This window comes from Aquarana catesbeiana, linkage group LG09 (assembly GCF_042186555.1).
Source record: "Aquarana catesbeiana isolate 2022-GZ linkage group LG09, ASM4218655v1, whole genome shotgun sequence".
Classification (NCBI taxonomy): Eukaryota; Metazoa; Chordata; class Amphibia; order Anura; family Ranidae; genus Aquarana; species Aquarana catesbeiana.
In genome coordinates, this window is record NC_133332.1 from 154,131,645 (window position 1) to 154,150,667 (window position 19,023).

A 19,023-nucleotide genomic window follows, 5' to 3' on the forward strand; every position below is an offset into this window, starting at 1 on the left:
AGCGTATCTCAGATGGAAGGTTCCCTCACCTCAGACGTTGATTGAAGACGTTGGCGGGGAGCCGCCCAGGACCGGGGGTACTTCAGCTGGGTCCGATTGGCAGTTTACTCCTTCACTTTGTTTCATAAGGAAGGGATCACTTCGAGCTGCACTCATCATCACATGGGTAATGGTAGACATATTCATGTCTTCACACATATTTATTGTACACATACATATTCTTTAGTGCACGTATTGTACACTTGCACAACTTTCCTTGGGTGTGTCTAGACCCTAATTATTTTTCATTTGCTACACATAAACCTTGATCTCACTTAAGACACTTTATTCATATTTATATAACCCCCATTTGTCAAACACATTTGTTTGTTACCCTGCCTCAACCCTGGGTGAGACAGTTTGTTCCAGACCACCATGTAATCCCATTGCTGGAAGTGTGCATAACTTACGAGTTACTCTGTAAGTAGTTTTCTGTAAGCGGTTGTCTCTGATATTTCCTCTACATTAGAAGGTTATATATATTAATAGTTACTTTATTTATTTGATTTTTCAGCAAATACGTGCAGGAAGCCAAGAAACGCGTCAGCTTTTAAACTAAGGGTGCCTAGCTAAGCTTGTTTTAATTATGAATTTCAATAACACTATTCTCCCTTGTCTGTATCTGTATCATGTGATTTATGTATTTTTGATTTGTAAATTTATTGATTTATGTATTTCTTTGTAAGAATTGTATTAATCAGGTCTATTGATTTGTTTGCATTCAAATTATTATTTTTATTATTATAAATATATTAATCTTTTATGATTATATCTGTACTATTTTTTATTTTATTTATGCTTTAAAAATCATCGACCACCCTCAGGGGTTAATGACATCAAATCAATTTGAAATTGATTAAAATTAAAATGTATTTAATTCATACATATTATCCAAAACCACAGTGACATGTTTCATGTAAAGTCCCATTTCTATTTTCGAATTCTTTACAAATTAACTAGGGATGGAAGCATGCCATTGTTATATCAAAGTTGCGATAGGTCACTTTCTCTGAATTTTCCCAATCAATATACTCTTATTGTGATTTTCTTTACTAAAAATATGTAGAAGAATACATATTGGCCTAAACTGATGAAGAGACTTTTATTTATTTTTTTTGAATATTTATTATAGCAAAAAAAATATTGTTTTTTTTTAAATTGTTGCTTTTTTTTGTTTATAGCTCAAAAAATAAAAACCGCAGAGGTGATCAAATACAACCAAAAGAAGGCTCTATCTGTGGGAAATAAAAGGACCTCAATTGTGTTTGGGTACAGCGTCACACAACCGCGCAATTGTCAGTTAAACAATTATCAGTCGCACGACCGCGCAATTGTCAGTTAAACCGACGCACTGCGATATCGCAAAAAATGGCCTGGTCAGAAAGGGGGCAAATCCTTCCGGGGCTGAAGTAGTTAAAGGTGGAAAAAGTTCTGAAATGATTTATCTATGTCTCATTTTTTTTACATCACAGAAAAATTACATTTTAACAGGGGTGTGTAGACTTTTTATATCCACTGTATATCATAGGTGTGCGCAGCCTCTTGCATTAGGGTGTGCACCCCAAATCTCAAATACATATGCATGTGTATATGTACTGATGGTGTCAGTAGGGCAGTGGACAGTGTAATTTTATTAATTTTCTTTTCCCAAAATTTTTGGGCTTGTGTAACATTTTTTGGGGGGGAATGAAATATCAGTGGTCTAAACAGGGGGGAATATGCAGCACACAAGGCAAATAGGGTGTGCCCAGGCACACCTGGCACACCCTGTGCGCACGCCTATGCTGTATATATTCTATACACATACACGCATGTGTGTTTGAGCTATGGGGTGCACACCCTAATTAATGCACTAGGCTGTACACACCTATGTTAACATCCATCATGCTGGAAAGTATTTGCAAGCCATAATATAATTATTATTAAATTATACAGAATTTATAAAGCACCAACAGCTTGCACACGTTGCAATATATGATTTATTCTTTGTTGCTTAGTCTTTGATCATAACTTACCACTAGTAAAGATTCTTCACTAGCTCTTCAAATGGTCATGGTAATGATTTATTAGCAATAGATGTAATCACACTGACAGACATATAATGTGACTTTCTTCTCCATGATCATAAACCTCACTTTATGTCCCTAACCTGAAATGAAACAATTCACAGGTGAGCCATTAATAAAAAGGAGAAGGCTGAGTGCGCCAGGCTGATGTGCTGTGCCCAGGGGGCTGTACTCCTGAATAAACACAGCTGCCTGGCTGGTATTTTCGCTTGATGCAGAATGCCCTATAGCTGTAACACATCTGAGGCTGTGATTTATGCTGGATTCCCAGCCGTGTATTAGCTGGTAAAAGGTAAGACTTTAGGCTGCCTACCCCCTGCGCTGGAGGAACGAGCATGAAAATGGTTGTGAATTGTCATCGTTCAGCTGTCATCATCATCAGCCTGTGTTGCTGGTGTCAGATCGGCCGTGCATGCACACTGTCCGTCCACCGAGCCTGGCACAAGCAGGGGAGGGGATCTGTAGTTCGCCCTGGGAAGTTCAGTACTGGAAGCACAGCTGTCAGAGGTCTGTCTGGATGGAGCACAGCACGGCCAATAGAAATCACAGCAGCATGCATAGCGCACGGTGAGTGACAGCGATCGCTCTGCCTTGTAGTAGCTGGACCGTGAATGGAGAAGTCCTGATTGACAAAGCATTGGATAGAACGAGGCGGGGAGCACTACCTTACCATTCCTGCCTCCCTCCTGCGCATCAATATGCTGCCTTTCTGGGGGTGGCGCATTGGCACCAGAAAACGTGTGTTCTGCCAACAACAGAGGTCCATCTGTAACCCCTCAGTCAGTCTGGAAGACCTGCCCACTCCTTCATGAAGAGCACAGCACCCCATGAAGAGACCCACTCCGCTCCTGGAAGACCCCTTTGCATCGCACAGAGATGATGGAGATGAACAGGACTTGTCTTGACTGCTGGACACCAGGAGCAGCTGGCACAGAGCAAGACTGGGAGGACCATCCTTCTCCTGGACTGACCACTGCTCTGGCAGCAGTGCTGATCTTCACCATCGTGGTGGACATCCTGGGCAATGTCTTGGTTATTCTGTCAGTCCTCAGGAACAAAAAGCTCCAGAATGCTGGTGGGTACCAAACATGTTAAGAGGTGGCTGTGGATATTGTCTTAACTATTATAGTAAATCTACCCAGATCATCCTAATGCACATCTAGAAGTCTTTATCAACTTTAATAATGTGTGAATTTACACACATTACATAATTCTTAAAGTACCCTATGTGGATATACATTTGCTTTTTAGGTAAGCCAATACCTTAATTCTTTAAGTTCCCTATGTGGGTATAGAATTACTTTTTTAGGTAAGCCCATACCTTAATTCTTTAAGTGCCCTGTGCGGGTATACATTTATTTTTCTAGCTAAGCCATTGCCTTAATTCTTTAATTGCCCTATGTGGGTTTACACTTAATTTTTAGCTAAGTCATTACCTAATTCTTTAAGTTCACTATGTGGATATAGATCTACTTTTAGGTAAGCTATTACCTTAATTCTTTAAGTGCCCTATGTGGATATAATATTACTTTTTAGGTAAGTCATTACCTTAATTCTTTAACTTCGCTATGCCAAGATAGAATTACTTTTTAGGTAAGTCATTACCTTAATTCTTTAAGTTCGCTATGCCAATATAGAATTACTTTTTAGGTAAGTCATTACCTCAATTCTTTAAGTTCCCTATGTCGATATAGAATTACTTTTTAGGTAAGTCATTACCTTAATTCTTTAAGTTCCCTATGTGGATCTAAAATTACTTTTTAGGTAAGTCATTACCTTAATTCTTTAAGTTCCCTATGTGGATCAAAAATTACTTTTTAGGTAAGCCACCAAAGTGGTGTCACATCTCTGATGCAGATATTTAGGGTTGATCAAACGTTAACATATTTCACAGGTACTGCCCTCTATAAAGTTAGAGATTTGGGATTAAAAGGGTTAATGGTCTCATCTAAAATGCCCTCCACCCTTTCATGATATATATCTTTTAATTGTATTATTAAACCTGTATATTGTGAAACTTTCAACAATCTCCTTTCAGTATTCACCAGTAGAAGTGTATCTGTTGGAATGGACAGATTGGGAATTGAATCAGATAGAACACATATCAGAAAGTTCTTTCATCTGGAGTGTAATAGGAAGAGATGTAGGATTGTGTCAGATCAGATCAGTGTTCAGTCAAGGACCAGAGGGTGTATGAGCACCTTCCCTCATTTTCATATAAGGTTTTTAATCACTTAGTAGCATGACTTTAACTCCTTGTTGATAATAATCTAGACAGTAATTTATATAGTTCTAAAGTTTGGAGATGAAGAATTTGCCATCATGAGTTTAAATATATTTTTATTTTCTAAGTGATCACAAATCTTCCAAGTAGACATGGAAAAGTGTTCCTACAATATAAATGAATACTTGTACATAGCTTACCACAATTTTTTTGGGGGGGGATTTGGCAATTTAAAGGGAGCAGTTAGAGTGTTTTCCGGGTTAAAGTTAAATTAATTCTGCATCCACTCCTCTTATTGCCGATGGGACAAAACAGCCTTTTTTAACTGTTTTACTTCTGAATGACCCTTGAAATAATTTTTAGGACCCAGAGAAGCCCTGCTAAAACCAATTAATTAGGATCAGTAGAAAAAATGTCCCTTACATTGGGGTTCAGTGGAAAAAATGTCCCTTACATTGGGGGTCAGTGGAAAAAAATGTCCCTTACATTGGAGGTCAGTGAAAAAATGTTCCATACATGGGTGGTCAGTGAGAAGAAAGTCCCCTTTACAGTGGTGGTCAGACTGCGACCTTTACAGGTAGCTAAAAGGATAATTGGGATCATGCAGTTGGCTTTGGCATTTTCAAGGCCAAGTGAAGTTGGCCTTGAAGATATGCTGGCACCATCAAATGAAAAGTCACCCAGCCACAGTTCAAGGAATCCCTAGCAAGCTCTAGGGGAACTTTAGGGTTCTTTGGAACTCTGGCTGAGAATGGCTGGTCTAGATAAAAGGAAATGTTGTCATCAATTTCAACTCCTGTGTTAATTTATTCAATTTCAGTTCTGCCTGACTATTGCAAAGAGAAAGTCTTGTTTACAATAACAAATTGGTATTTTCAGGATACAGATGCAATATCATCTATTACTTTATTTACGATAATGCTTTAATAAAAATAGTTCTATTTACTCAGTATTCATGAATGTGTTCTGGACTGGTTACCTTGGAGTCGTATCTAGAAGCTTGACAATTACAATGTCAGATGTGCGGCTAGACCTAATACTTTGTGACATGTTTGTATATCTCAGGTTTATAGAGTAATGTGCTACTGCCGTCTGAGTCACACAGCTTAACACATGGCTTCACACGTGTGGACTGACAAACCACAATCTGACTGAATCAGGTAGGAGGAATTTACTTCTGTGCAAATCAGTGTTGAAACTCAAGGTCACAGAGGGTAAAAAGTGATCAGTTGGACACTTTGAAATGTCTATTGCCATGTTAAAGGCTCTAAAAGCAGCTCTAGTTAAGCCGGCCATTGATGGAAATTCAGCTGGTTCTGTAGGGACTGAACGAATTTCGATTCATGTATAGGTAGGATGGTAATACAGTCAATGACTTCTGTCAGAAGGGGATGGTAGTACAGTCAATGACTACCTACCCTGTCAGACTTTTGTCTTTTGATATAGCTGTAGCCCGCAGCACTGATCAGTGTATTCTGGTAGTGGGGGGGGCTCAAACCAATAGCACAACGGGGAGAACTCCCTCATGCACGTTGAATGTTTGGATGAAGAAATCGAGTAACCCGCTGGTTGATCAAAAAAAAAAAATTACTCTTCTATGGCCAGCATTATACATACCTGATGAGTAACTGTAAAGTAAAGTTAAGTAAAGTAAAGGCAACAAAGATGGAAGGAAATATGCATTTTTCATAAGACAGCTTGCACAGTTACAATAGTTAAAGATTGAATATTCAGATTTCTACATAAGCCTACAAGTGACTACTTCTTCTTAACTTCTAGGGCATACCTATTTACAAGGGGAGCATAGGAAGGGTTTTCATGTTTTTTTTTAAATTGACAATAATTTCTGCAATAGTTGCAGATCAGTAATGCTGGCCATATATGGTTAGAATATTGGCCGATTCAGCAGGGACTGACCAAGATTCAAACCCTTTATGGGCAGGCTGATTGTACCCAAGTCAATCCATTGATCGTCTTGGGTACAACCAGCATGTCGAATTTTTACATACGATCATTGCCAACAGCTATAGCCACTAGCAATAATCACTGTGTTCTCCCAGCTGGGATGGCTCGCTGCACCCCCACCCAGGAGAACACAATAGCTCCATGGGAAGGATTTCCCCATCAACACTGATTGTGTTGATGGGGGAATCAAGTGATTTTCTTTTCTGCAACTCGAGATTGCAAGAAAGAAAATCGCATCATCTATGGCCAGCTTTAGATTTGCAATAAACAAGCTGGCTATGGAGTACTAACAATTTTAAAAGATAACCCCTTTGTTGCTGGATAAGTCCACATTGGAAATGTTCAGCAGATATCTAGTTGTTCTTCCTTGTCAGTGCACAGATAAACACACTGGACCTGATTTATTAAACTGAGTAGTAAGGTGAAGTGCAGTGATGTGAAGTGAAGAAAATCAGTGTTCACTTTACACATTTAGTCATTCAGAAGAAAACTCTGTTTTTTCCAAACTCCATTTACTGCATAGTACAGTAAATCATGGCCAATGCGTCTCAGCACTTGCGTGATTAAAATAAAATGGTACAGTACATACTTACCTATGCCTTGGTTGAAAGATTTATAAGAATCTGAATCATTTAACATCAAACTACCACTCAGTATCCATGGGTCCATTTTATATCAATTGCATTAGCCTGTGTTCACTTGGAAATGTCTGATTTGGTAAAAATGAACCTGTCACTACACTGTGTAATCTAGGTGAGTCCTAAAATGTTCAAGGAGGCTGAGAAACTCTTGAATGATAAAACACAATGAGGGGAATTGATCAAAGCTGGAGCAGCCACAATCTGCAACAAATGTGCATGGCAACCAATCTGAATTTTATTTTCGTTTAGTTTTCAGCACTGAAAACATGCAGCTAACGAAAACTATGACAAAATATTTTCATCTACAAAATTAACACTGCTGCAGCCTCAGCTGCACAGAATGAATGGATGGGAATAGCGCTGTACAGAGCGTCCCGTTCAATCACAAACTGAAGCATAGTAAACACAGTTTCAGTTATGAATGAACAGAGTCAGTGATCGGTATGGATCACTGACTCTCCATTCAGAAAAGACAGGGGCCGGTAAATGACACATTTACCGACCCCTTCCCCGCTCTCCATCCTGACAATTCCCCTGCAGCAGCAGGCGGGAGAGGGGAGGGGGAAACCTGGCAGAGCTGCAGGGGACGAGGGGGGGGGGGGGCAGGAGAGAACACAGGCAGGGTGGAGAGCACACAGAAGGCAGCAGAATGAAGCTGGATGGGAGGAGCGGCATGCAGCTGCTGAATGTCCGCTTTTCCTCCTAGCCTTCCCACAGGCATTTAGCTGCTGCACAAGGAAAATGGAGAGATTGGTTCCTCTATATGTAGCCGTCCCCACCGCTCCAGGCATACAGGGGGTCCCACGTGGCCCCGGCAGCATGGGGCAGGGTCGCAATTGCGTCCCCTGTAGGTACGCTCCTGATGCAGTTTGCACACTGCAGTACATGAAGAGCAGGTCTTGTGTACTTTGTGCAAAGATATGTCTTTTTACTTCATGTCCGTAATACGAGGTACCGTCCCTTCCAGAGCCAAGTGAACCTGAAAACTCTAATATTCCCTAAAATTCCTGATCAAGTATACTATATTAAGCATGAACTATGTACAATACGGGAAATGATCAAAACTGAAGCAGACAGAATCTGGAGCAGCTGTGCATGGCAACCAATCAGCTTCTATCTTCAGCTTGTTAAGCTTTGAAAATCAACACTCTCAGTACATTTTTAATGTCTCAGCAAATGTTTTGTAATTATGGTCGACTTTAGGCAGACAGCTAAAATACAGCTTAAATATACTGTATACCGCTGAAATATATATATTTGTTCTTCTCTAAAAGGATGATATATCTGTATCTTGTCTGCTCACCAAGCAGTAAGGAGGCATTAACACTTGTGAATGCACCCTGCCAGTGATTACATGCGAGAACCCCAATGGGGGTTCCTGTTATTAGCTGTGAGTAGGCCGCCCCATTGAAGGCAGTGGGAGGCTGCTGGCTCTCACAGCTAATCGCCACCATTCGCATGTAATCGTTCATGCTGCAATCACATTCGAGGGACCCATCTCGTGCGCACTCGCATGTGAACGCAACATTGAACAATTACATACAATTGCATTGCATATCAATATAAATGACTTAATGAGAAAGCATGACCTGAAGATTAGGGTTAGGATGGAATAAAGAAACCAAAAGCTCTCCACTGAACCATTGTGTAGTACAACTGAGCCTTCTGGATGTACAGTTACTGTAGGCAGTTGGGTGAAATTTTTTAATGAAAATGACACCAAAACTAAATTGTTTACAGGGAACATATGAAAAAGTGGTGAACTTTATGAATACAAGGTGAGCATAGCTCCCAACTGTCCCTGATTTCGAGGGACTGTCCCTGATTCGGAACAAAGTCCCTCTGTCCCTCTTTCCTTCTCAATTGTCCCTCATTTTAGTCTGATCTATAAAGTTGTATATAAAATGCACTATATATCTTTCTAAAAGTGTTTCCCAGTGCTAAGCCTTTCATCCAATTTCTAAATGACAGAATTTGGAATTTTCAGAAGCCAGTATAAAGGAATAGTAGGGGTAAAAGCACTTGTGGGTTTAATATATCCTTTTTTTTGTATAATTCTCTTTTAAGGGGGGTGTGGTAGGGGGTGTGTCCTATGCCTACATACTTTTGCTAATAGGTGTCCCTCATTCCAGTCTCAAAAATTTGCGAGGTATGGGTGAGTCTTGGCAAATATAACGGGTGGAGGTAGAGCCTAATATCACCAACCTTTGTAAGTAGGTAAGAGCCCTTTTAGTCCCTGTCTGCTGGCCATCTCTTTCCACAACATCCTGGATTCCCTGCATGCTTTTGCCCCTCTGCTGTTTACTTTCCATTTCTAAGGACTACATATCCCATGGTACCTTGCTGTCTGCAAAATGTGATTCCTGTACTGACTCGGCCTCCTGAATCTCCTCCTCTCAGCACCTCTGTAGTTCAGGTGGCAGGCTCTGTTAAATGTGTGACACAGCAGTGCCTACTCACAAGGTATAGTGATTACATATCACAGAATTCAAGGAAGTAAATGTGTGGAGATCATCAGTAAGTTTACAAACTCGAAATAACTTAAGTGCAATATGGGAATGAATACCGTATATACTCGAGTTTAAGCCGAGTTTTTCAGCACATTTTTTTGTGCTGAAAGTGCCCCCCTCGGCTTATACTCGAGTCAAGCACTTTTCTGCAGCAGAAAATGACATTTTCCAAACCGACTTTGGGGCCCCGTATCTCGGGGCCACTTGGTGCTAGGAACCCCAAATTTGGTGTGCAAACCCAGTGGAACTAGCACTACAACATATCCAAAGGGGTTCTGAGCATCAAGTGGCCCTGAAATATGGGCCCCAAATTCGGTTCGGAAAATGTCATTCTTTGCTGCACAAAAGTGCTTGACATTTTCTGAACCGAATTTGGGGCCCCATATCTCGGGGCCACTTGGTCCTAGGAACCACAGCTTTGGATATGATATAGTGCTATTTCTGCTGCGTTTGCACACCAAATTTGGGGTTCCTAGTACCAAGTGGCCCTGGGATACGGGGCCCCAAAATCGGTCAATTGTATTAATCTGCAGCAATGTCATTTCAGGACCCTTTGGGTCCAGAGACTCCAGTTTTGGCTGCAGCTAGGGGACATCTAGGAACCCTTAACTACCAAGTTTGAAGTTCGGGGGACCTATGGATGCAAATGGGCAAAGTGAGGCATGCAAATGGGCACAGTGAGGCTGCAAATGGGCATTGTCGACCCTCTTTTCCACTTACACTAGCTGCGCATTTCTCACCCTAGGCTTACAGTATACTCGAGTCAATAAGTTTTCCCGGTTTTTTGTGGTAAAATTAGGTGCCTCGGCTTATATTCGGGTCGACTTATACTCGAGTATATATGGTATATCATTTTAAATTTTGACCATAGATATTAGATACACTTTAATCATTTTATTGATTGGGGAGGGTGTAGGTATGGCGCTATTCCTCTTAAGGAAACCTAATTAAGGTGCTTAAAGTGCTGCAAATGTGTTAAAAAAAAATAAATAAAAGCTAAAAATATATGACAATAAAATTATGTAATAGATATGTGCTGAAGGTGTTACACCTGCTGCAAAGTGCAGCTTAAAATACCTTTAAAATGGATAAGGAATAAGGAGACCTTAATTAAAGTGATAAGTGCTTGTGTGTTGCACCCTCTGTAAAGTGCAACCCTAAGTGGTGGATGCCTTCAGAAGTGGATAAAAACTAATGCTAGTGCTAATGGTGTGTATGAGAATGATATCCCTATGTGCTCATACACTTATTTGATTATTCACTGTATGTGAAAAGAGCAGTGGGTGTTTGACCCTCTGCTATAACGTCCCAATTAAATAAATAAACATACAAAAATGGCAAGTTAAAAAAGAGAGGAAAAATATACCACTGTGAAAGAAAAAGAAAAATGTGCCAAAAAATATTATTATAACATTTGATAAAATAATAAACAAAGTGACTTGTGCTCTCAAAAAGTGTCCCGCTGGCAGGGTTAATACTGTTTGTTATCCTTTTGAGTGATGGTAGTGCTAGTGATCTTATCCATGCTTTTAATGTAATTGCACTCACCAGATGGCCTTACCCCCTCAGGGGTACTGCGCAGCCACAGTATATGCCACTGTGTATTCACTCTTGAAACAGCCGAACGGTCTGTGGTTTACTATTGGCGTTCCGCCGAATTACCATGCAGAAAAGAGAGGAATGCCCATAGCATAATACCGCTTTAGACTTGTTTATTTGTTAAAAGTATGGAGATATACTCACATTTGAGTTAAAAATTACAGGCAAGGAATTAATGATGCAGGCGCTGAGTAAACAAACATCTACGGCCCTGACCGGAAGTGACGCAAAGACGTACTGGAACTTCGCCCTGTGTGTTTCATCATTCAAGACATCATCTGGAACCATTATTAATTTTATTGCCTATGACTAGGGCAGGCTCTGTGGAATATTTTGCCTTGTCTATAATGTCTTAGATTGTATTGAATTTATAGACCCACAAGGAGTTTTCCCATATTTTATGAGAGACATTCATCTGCCATTTTTATATTCACTTTAAAAATGATACACACATTGGCACTTCCTCTTTTTACAAACTTATGATTAAAAGATAAGTTTGAGCTTTAGAAAAACACATTTATACTCACCTAGGTGGATGCAACTTTGATTCGAGACTGCATCTGTTCCCTGCTGGCGCTGCACCGAGAACTGAGCAATCACCACTGATCGCTCAGTTCTCACCATTCTGTGAGCAGAGAGTTGGGGAATGTCAGTCTCCAGCTCTCTGTTCTGCCCTAGAAAAGGAGTATTGGGCCATTCTGTGCAAAACCCTTGCACAGAGCAGGTAAGTATAATGTGTTTGTTATTTAAAATCATAAAAATAAATGAACCTTTACAATTACTTTAAGCTCTTTATATTTTGTACACAACTTGTGATATGAGGATGCTTACAGAATTCCTTCACTTTTCTTACTAAAGTCTAATTTTCTGGAAATAAATAGACATTGATAAAAGCTGCAAACGGATGTTAACTTATGCCAAATCTGCCCACCCCCTTGGGTTGTAACCCATTACCTATGTTAATTTACTTGCTTATAACCCCAGGCACTTGATGTAAAAATCAATTATCTTATTTAAATTGTTTTCACAGATGTATTAATAAAGCTATAATAACAATGACGAGTTGTTCCTGGAGAAGGTGGGTGTGGTCCGCATTGGCAGGACAACATGAGAATCAACTGAATACAATAAAGAAGAGGGGGGTGTCAGGGGCTACTCCAAAATAATGTCCCACGACAACAGAGATTGTTATGGATCTCGGTACCTAGGGAATGGACAAGGTAAATATAAAATTATTAATTTATTAAAGAGAACAAAAATTTAAAAACATTTAAAACAGCAATATGTGAGATAGTTATTGCATACTTTTACAAATAGTACAGACAAAAAATAGGTGAACCCCACAATGTAATGGGCAAATGAGAGATGTAGGTCCAAGCGTGATCCTCAGCATGTTTCGCAAAAAAAAAAAATCACTTCTTCAGGAGGAGTTGACCTTAAACATCTATAAAAAGATGCAATCTTATAGTTATATAGTCACAAATAGTGAAAAAAGGATACAATTTACATCAATATAGATATTATGGTAATTTGGAGTGTTATAGTCGGGCATGGCTTACCAATGGGGACCCAAGAGGAGGGTATCAGGCTGCACAGTTTGAGGCACCCTGACTGGGTAATCCCCCCGTGGCGAACGCGGGAGGCACTAAAAGATGCAATAACTGAAATAAAAAGTATATTTGAAAATATATGTAAGAATTATGCATATGTGGGTCTGTATAATCTAAAACGGAATGAAGGGGAAAGGAACGAGGGGAAGGGATAGGAGTGGGGGGGTTTGGAGGGAGGGAGAAGGAGGGAGGGGAGAGAGATTGGGAGGGAGAGAAAAGGAAGGAAAGAAGAAGGAAAGGATGGGGACACATCAATCCAATTAGGGGGAATTACCTATTGGCTGCGTCTGATTGCTGGATATCTTCTGCGCTATAGCCCATCTGCCCTTCCTTTGCTACATGGTCATGTTTTGAACCTTGTTCCTGGTCCTCGGGTGTTCTACTCTCCATACGCCATCTATTGGGTGGGTCAGTTTCTAATTGGATCAATGTTTCCCCATCTCTTTCCTTCTTGTTTCCTTCCTTTTCCCTCCCCCCCCCCCACCTTTCCTCCCCCCTCCTTTTTTTTTTTGCAAAACAAAAGGGTTTGGGAGGGGGGTTGGGGAAAGAAATAGGGAGGGGGGAGGAGAGGAAGGAAGGGCAGATGGGCTATAGCGCAGAAGATATCCAGCAATCAGACATGGCCAATAGGTAATTCCCCCTAATTGGGTCGATGTGTCCCCCTCCCTTTCCTTCTTCTTTCTTTCCCTTTCCCTCCCCCCCTTTCATCCCCTCCCCCTTTTTCTCCCCCCTCCCCATTTCTCTCCCCAACCCTGCCAAACCCTCTTCCCCCCTCCTTCTCCCTCCCTCCAACCCCCCCCCCCTTTCCCCTCTTTCCTTTCCCCTTCGTTTCGTTTTGGATTATACAGACCCACATATGCATAATGCTTACATATATTTTCAAATATACGTTTGATTTCAGTTATTGCATCTTTTAGTGCCTCTCGTGTTTGCCGCGGGGGGATTACCCAGTCAGGGTGCCTCAAATTGTGCTGCCCAATACTCTCCTCTTGGGTGCCCATTGGTAAGCCATGCCCGACTATAACACTCCAAATTACCGTAATATATATATTGATGTAAATTGTACCCTTTTTTCACTATTTGTGACTATATAACTATAAGATTGTATCTTAATATAGATGTTTAAGGTCAACTCTCCTGAAGAAGCGATATTTTTCGTGAAACATGTTGAGGATCACACTTGGACCTACATCTCCTGTTTATCCATTACATTGTGGGGTTCACCTATTTTTTGTCTATACTATTTGTAATAGTATGCAATAACTATCTTACATATTGCTGTATTAAATGTTTTTGAAATTTTGCTCTCTTTAATAAATTAATTGTTTTATATTTACCTTGTCCATTCCCTGGCTACCGAGTTAGTCCATTACAATCTCTGTTGTCGTGGGGCATTATTTGGGAGTAGCCCCTTACACCTCCCTCTTCTTCATCATTTTAAGCTCAAGGATGATGGTACCCACCCCTATCTTTATATACCTTTCAGATTCATCACTTTATGAATACAATAAAGGATCTATTTATAAAATATTTTTAATGTCAGAAGCATTTGTACTAGTTGAAGAATGTGCCGTATTGTTTCTAAGAGATTGATGCCTGTATTGTCATCGCCATCTAGTGGCCAAAATGCAAAATAGTTTTCTAACTAAGATTTTTAAGAAAACTATACTGCATTTTGGCCACTATATGGCGCTGACGGTATAGACATTAACCTCTTAGAAAACAGGACATTTCATTCAACTTGTACAAATGATTCTGCCTTTTGTGCAGGAAATGTTTTATGAATAGACTCTATATGAATGGAATATAAAGTATTCAGGTATATGACACATTTTCCCACAACCTGGCTATTTATCAATGTACTTTTCCAACAGTAAACAATTCTTATTTAGACTCCATTTACAACATTTTGGAAGCTTGCCCATGTTTTTATATATATATGGTTTAGCATATTATTGTTGTTATTAGCATTAGTGTTCCACAGTGGCTGTGTGCTAATGCTATTTACTCAATTAAATCACCCTTATTTATTGAAACATAAACATCAAAGAAACGTTGAACATCAACAAATTGTTTTACTACAACGTAATTACTCCAGAGATGGTATAATTTAATGGGAGAGATTGGTTGCTATTTCCCCAGTGCTGAGACATCTGTTTATATATTTCTTTGTTTTTCTTTATCCGTGATTGGATGGTGCACTGAAAATCCTGTTTAAAAGAATAATTTTTAGAGACATTCAAGCTATTTATATCAGAGCCCTGGGAAGAGTAATGATGATGTTTATACTTTTTGCATTATGGGATGAAACTGTGCACGTTGTTAGACTTAGTTCTGAAGTGTTAGAATTAGTTTTAATCATACATATTTTCTTGTTTCTCTCACTTTTCATTTTTTCATAACCAATTGCCACCCAGGCCAAATCTAACATTTCTCTCCTACATCTTTTTTTGCTAGAAAATTACTTAGAACCCCAAACATTATATATATTTTTAGCAGAGGCCCTAAAGAATAAAATGGTGGTTGTTGCAATTTTTTAGGTTACACAGTATTTGCATTTTATTGTTGGTAAAATCTAAACGTTATTGTCACACTGAGTAAATAGATACCTAACATGTCATGCTTTAAAATTGCATATGCCCGTGCAGCGGAGCAAAACTACTGTACGTAAAAATCCCCATAGACGACGCTTTAAAAGCCTGTACACAGATTTCCAGTCTAGAGTCACACAGGAGGCCTGTTGCTGGAATTATTGCTCTCTCTCTGATGTTTGCAGCGATGCCTCACATATGTGGTGTGACCACCATTTACATATGCCTGTGGGACCTATGTGTGTGTTCACATCTGCTTGAGTACAGGGAGTTGGGAGCACTTTAAAAATTTTGTTTTATTATTTATTGTATTAAAATTAATTTTTTAATACTGTACCTTTCATTTTTTTTGATCAACTTTATTGCTATCACAAGGAATGAACTACATTCCCTGTGAAAGCATGAGCCGTGACAGCTCCTCTGGCCTCAAAAACTCCTGATCAAACTGAGATTGGTTTGATCAGATACTGTACAAGCCTGTAACGGCTCATCAACACACAAAGCAAAACTGGAAGTTGCAAAATCCTCGTCACTTCTGTCTTTTGACATCACAGAGGAGGGACAGGAACTTTAGTTCATTTCACTCTTCCCGGGTAATGCGACTGAAGAAGTTACATTGTTACCAGGCTACCTGATCTGTAACGGTGGAGGGGAGGGGTGAACCGCATTCTTCCACCTGTAGAAGGGATCATTTGGCTCCATAGCCACTTAAATCACATCTACATTACAGAAAATCGCTCGCTGAGAATGTTGATACCAGGATAATACCTTTAGCTGCAGGCATCATCCTGGTATAACCACTGAAACTCTAGGACAGGGATATGCAATTAGCGGACCTCCAGCTGTTGCAAAACTACAAGTCCCATCATGCCTCTGGGTGTCATGCTTGTGGCTGTCAGAGTCTTGCTATGCCTGATGGGACTTGTAGTTCTGCAACAGCTGAAGGTCCGCTAATTGAATATCCCTGCTCTACGACATCATATGACATTCTATGGGTGGCAAGTGATTAATGTACAATATTGGTTTAACAATAAGCCTGCATTCACACCTAAGCAGAGCATAAGCAGGGTGTATTCCATGTTTTGCAGCGTTTTTTTTTTTTCAGGTATTATTTCCTTTTAGGAGTTTATTTCCTAGGGGGAGCAAGGAGAGGGGAGCAGTTCTGTAGGACAATGGGAATTCTTCAGGTGTCATAGCGTGTGAAAATGCAGACATTTGTTTACAGGTGCTCCCATTGCAGTCTGTGGGACCAGAAACACACTTTTTTGAGTGTAGGATGACTCCACATACAATTGCAACAGAATGGGATTCTGTGTAGTCAGGTATAGGGAAAGCAGCAGAAAAAAACACTCATATGTGAATGGAGGGGTTTTGTACAGGTATCCCTGGGGATAGTTTGTGTGGCATCATGGGGTACTTCTGCATAGCTCTCAACTGACCCTGATTTGGAGGGACTGTCCCTGATCTGGAGCAATGTCCCTCTGTCCCTCATTCCACCTCATTTGTCCCTCATTTTGGTCTGATCTATATAGTTGTATATAAAATGCATTTTTTATCTTTCAAAAAGTGTTTCCCAGTGTTAAACCTTTCATCCAATTTCTAAATTGCTGCATTTGTAGATTTTAAAAGCCAATATAAAGGAATAGTAGTGGTAAAAAAAAAGTCCTTGTGGATTTAATTAGCCTTTTTTTTGTTAATTCTCCTTTAAGGGGGGTGTGGCAGGGGGCGTGTCCTATGCCCACATACATTTGTTAGTAGGTGTCCCTCATTCCCATCTCAAAATGTTGGGAGGAATTCTTCTGTGCCCTAGATTGTAGGGGGGCTGGGTTCAGAGAGGGACCTGGGGGATGGAATCTGCATGTACGCATCGCATTGAAGTTGCCTTAGCTGTGCTCCAATGTAACTGCTCCTGAATCTCTTTTCAATAGGAGGAAGTTACATCTCCTCAGGCTCGTTCACACCTAATGAGCTGAAATAAAGCGTGCATGCATTGCAAGGTTTATGCATATTGCCATATATTTTGAATAACAGCCCAATACACAAACATTGTACTAGCATTAAAGTGCACTGCAGCACACCACAAAGCATGATGTGATGCACTGCAGTGAAATATAAATACTATGTGTGATATTTGCTGCATTGGGCCTGCTGAAAATGAATGAGTGATTCAATGTAATATAAATCAAGTTGCAGTGCATATATTAAAAAAGTATATGCACAAAAGTATAGTGAATGGGCCCTTTCACTTGACAGTAGCCAAATAGGCGCATCCTGAGTGCAGGGATCTGAGGTTGGTTGAACACGGTGATGATGAAGGAGAACTTGAAGAAAACTCACATAAGAGAGGTTGCCATTGCTGATCATCTCTTCTGAAAATACTAATTGATTGGCTTTCATGTTAATGCATCCAGTGCTTCCTAAGCAATTGTCTTTAAAAACTTTAGTATTAAGAAATTCTTAGAATTCTCTGACATTCATTGTTAGAATGCATGTTCCTGGTCTGTGTGTCAAAAGGTAACTATGCCAAATACAGACAGAACATGTATTTATTAGAAAGAGGCCAGCAATTACAGCTCCTCTTTCTCCTATGACAAGTGGCATTGACACAGTGAGGCTACATTCACATGGATGGAAAAATGTTACTGATCTTTTTATGCATGTTTTTTTCTAGCACAAAAATTCATTCGCAATGACCAGTACATTTTTTTTTTCACAATACCATGCATACCTACAGTATGTCCTTAGATGTAGATTTTACATTATGGATCTGAGTGCAGTGCACGTTTTCACACCTGTCTAAATGTCTTCAACAACGCAGCTGCATTCAGATCTCTAAATAACAAAAGTTTGTAAATGTCTATTTTTTCCAACTGTGTAAATGAGGCCTAAATCATAACTGTGTACACTAAAGTCTTGCTATTATCTTGCCCAGCCATTGCATTCTATTTAGTCCTGTATGTCCCAGCATGCATTCTTGGACAACAAAGCCTGAATTTATATATTGTGTGTAGACAGGCAGAAGAATATTAGACAGGGATCAGTAAGGGTCTAGACAGGGGACTACTATAACTAAGGGGTCATTGGCACCAAAATATGAATCTGTTTATTTTGGCAGTAATTATCTTTGGCAGACTAATGTTAAGAGAAATATTATTAACACACTCATGACATAGGGCCTTACAATATACATGTTGAAAGGCTTGGATGAATTGTGTAATAAATCTTATCTTATAAATCTATTGTGGTTTGTACAGTGGTTGGACATATTGATTTCAGTGGACTTGGTTTACAATCTAATTGGGTTTAACAGTATACAGTAACTGCCTACTTAATATATCACACAATTATGTTTTCATCTTAGTATTTTTCATGCACTGTTTCTATGAGAAATTGTATTATACAGTATATTTTTGATATTTACACACAAAGTCTGATGTATGGGACTAATTATAACTATGTTATTAGATTTCCGCTAAATAAGTTAGGAGCAGTATCATGAGTATAACTGGAATCTGTTGTAGTGATTATGGGAGAATTATTTATAGACTTGCATTTATTGCTAAGTAAGTTACTTTAAAATGGTTTTAAACCTCAGACATGAAGTATGCACAAAGCATATTGCTCTATAATATGTACTTCTCTCTATCCAGAGAACTGAGTGCATTTTTGTCTGCTGCCTCATTCCTCTGCTATCAACATGAGTCAATTCTGATGAGTTTTCCTGGCACCAAGAGAAAAATGGTGACAGGGGAGAGCACAGCCTGTGATTGACAGCCTC

At 39.7% G+C, this 19,023-nt stretch overlaps 1 protein-coding gene across 1 annotated transcript in view; it reads left to right on the forward strand.

Moving 5' to 3' along the window:
- The first annotated feature begins 2,226 nt into the window (after positions 1-2,226).
- Positions 2,227-19,023, forward strand: part of GPR50 (G protein-coupled receptor 50) — a 287,483-nt gene continuing 270,686 nt past the window's right edge. Inside the window, exon 1 of the mRNA XM_073599289.1 lies at positions 2,227-3,180. Within this exon, the coding sequence (XP_073455390.1) occupies positions 2,982-3,180 (199 nt within the window). The 5' untranslated portion in view covers positions 2,227-2,981. The remainder of the gene's footprint in view (positions 3,181-19,023) is intronic.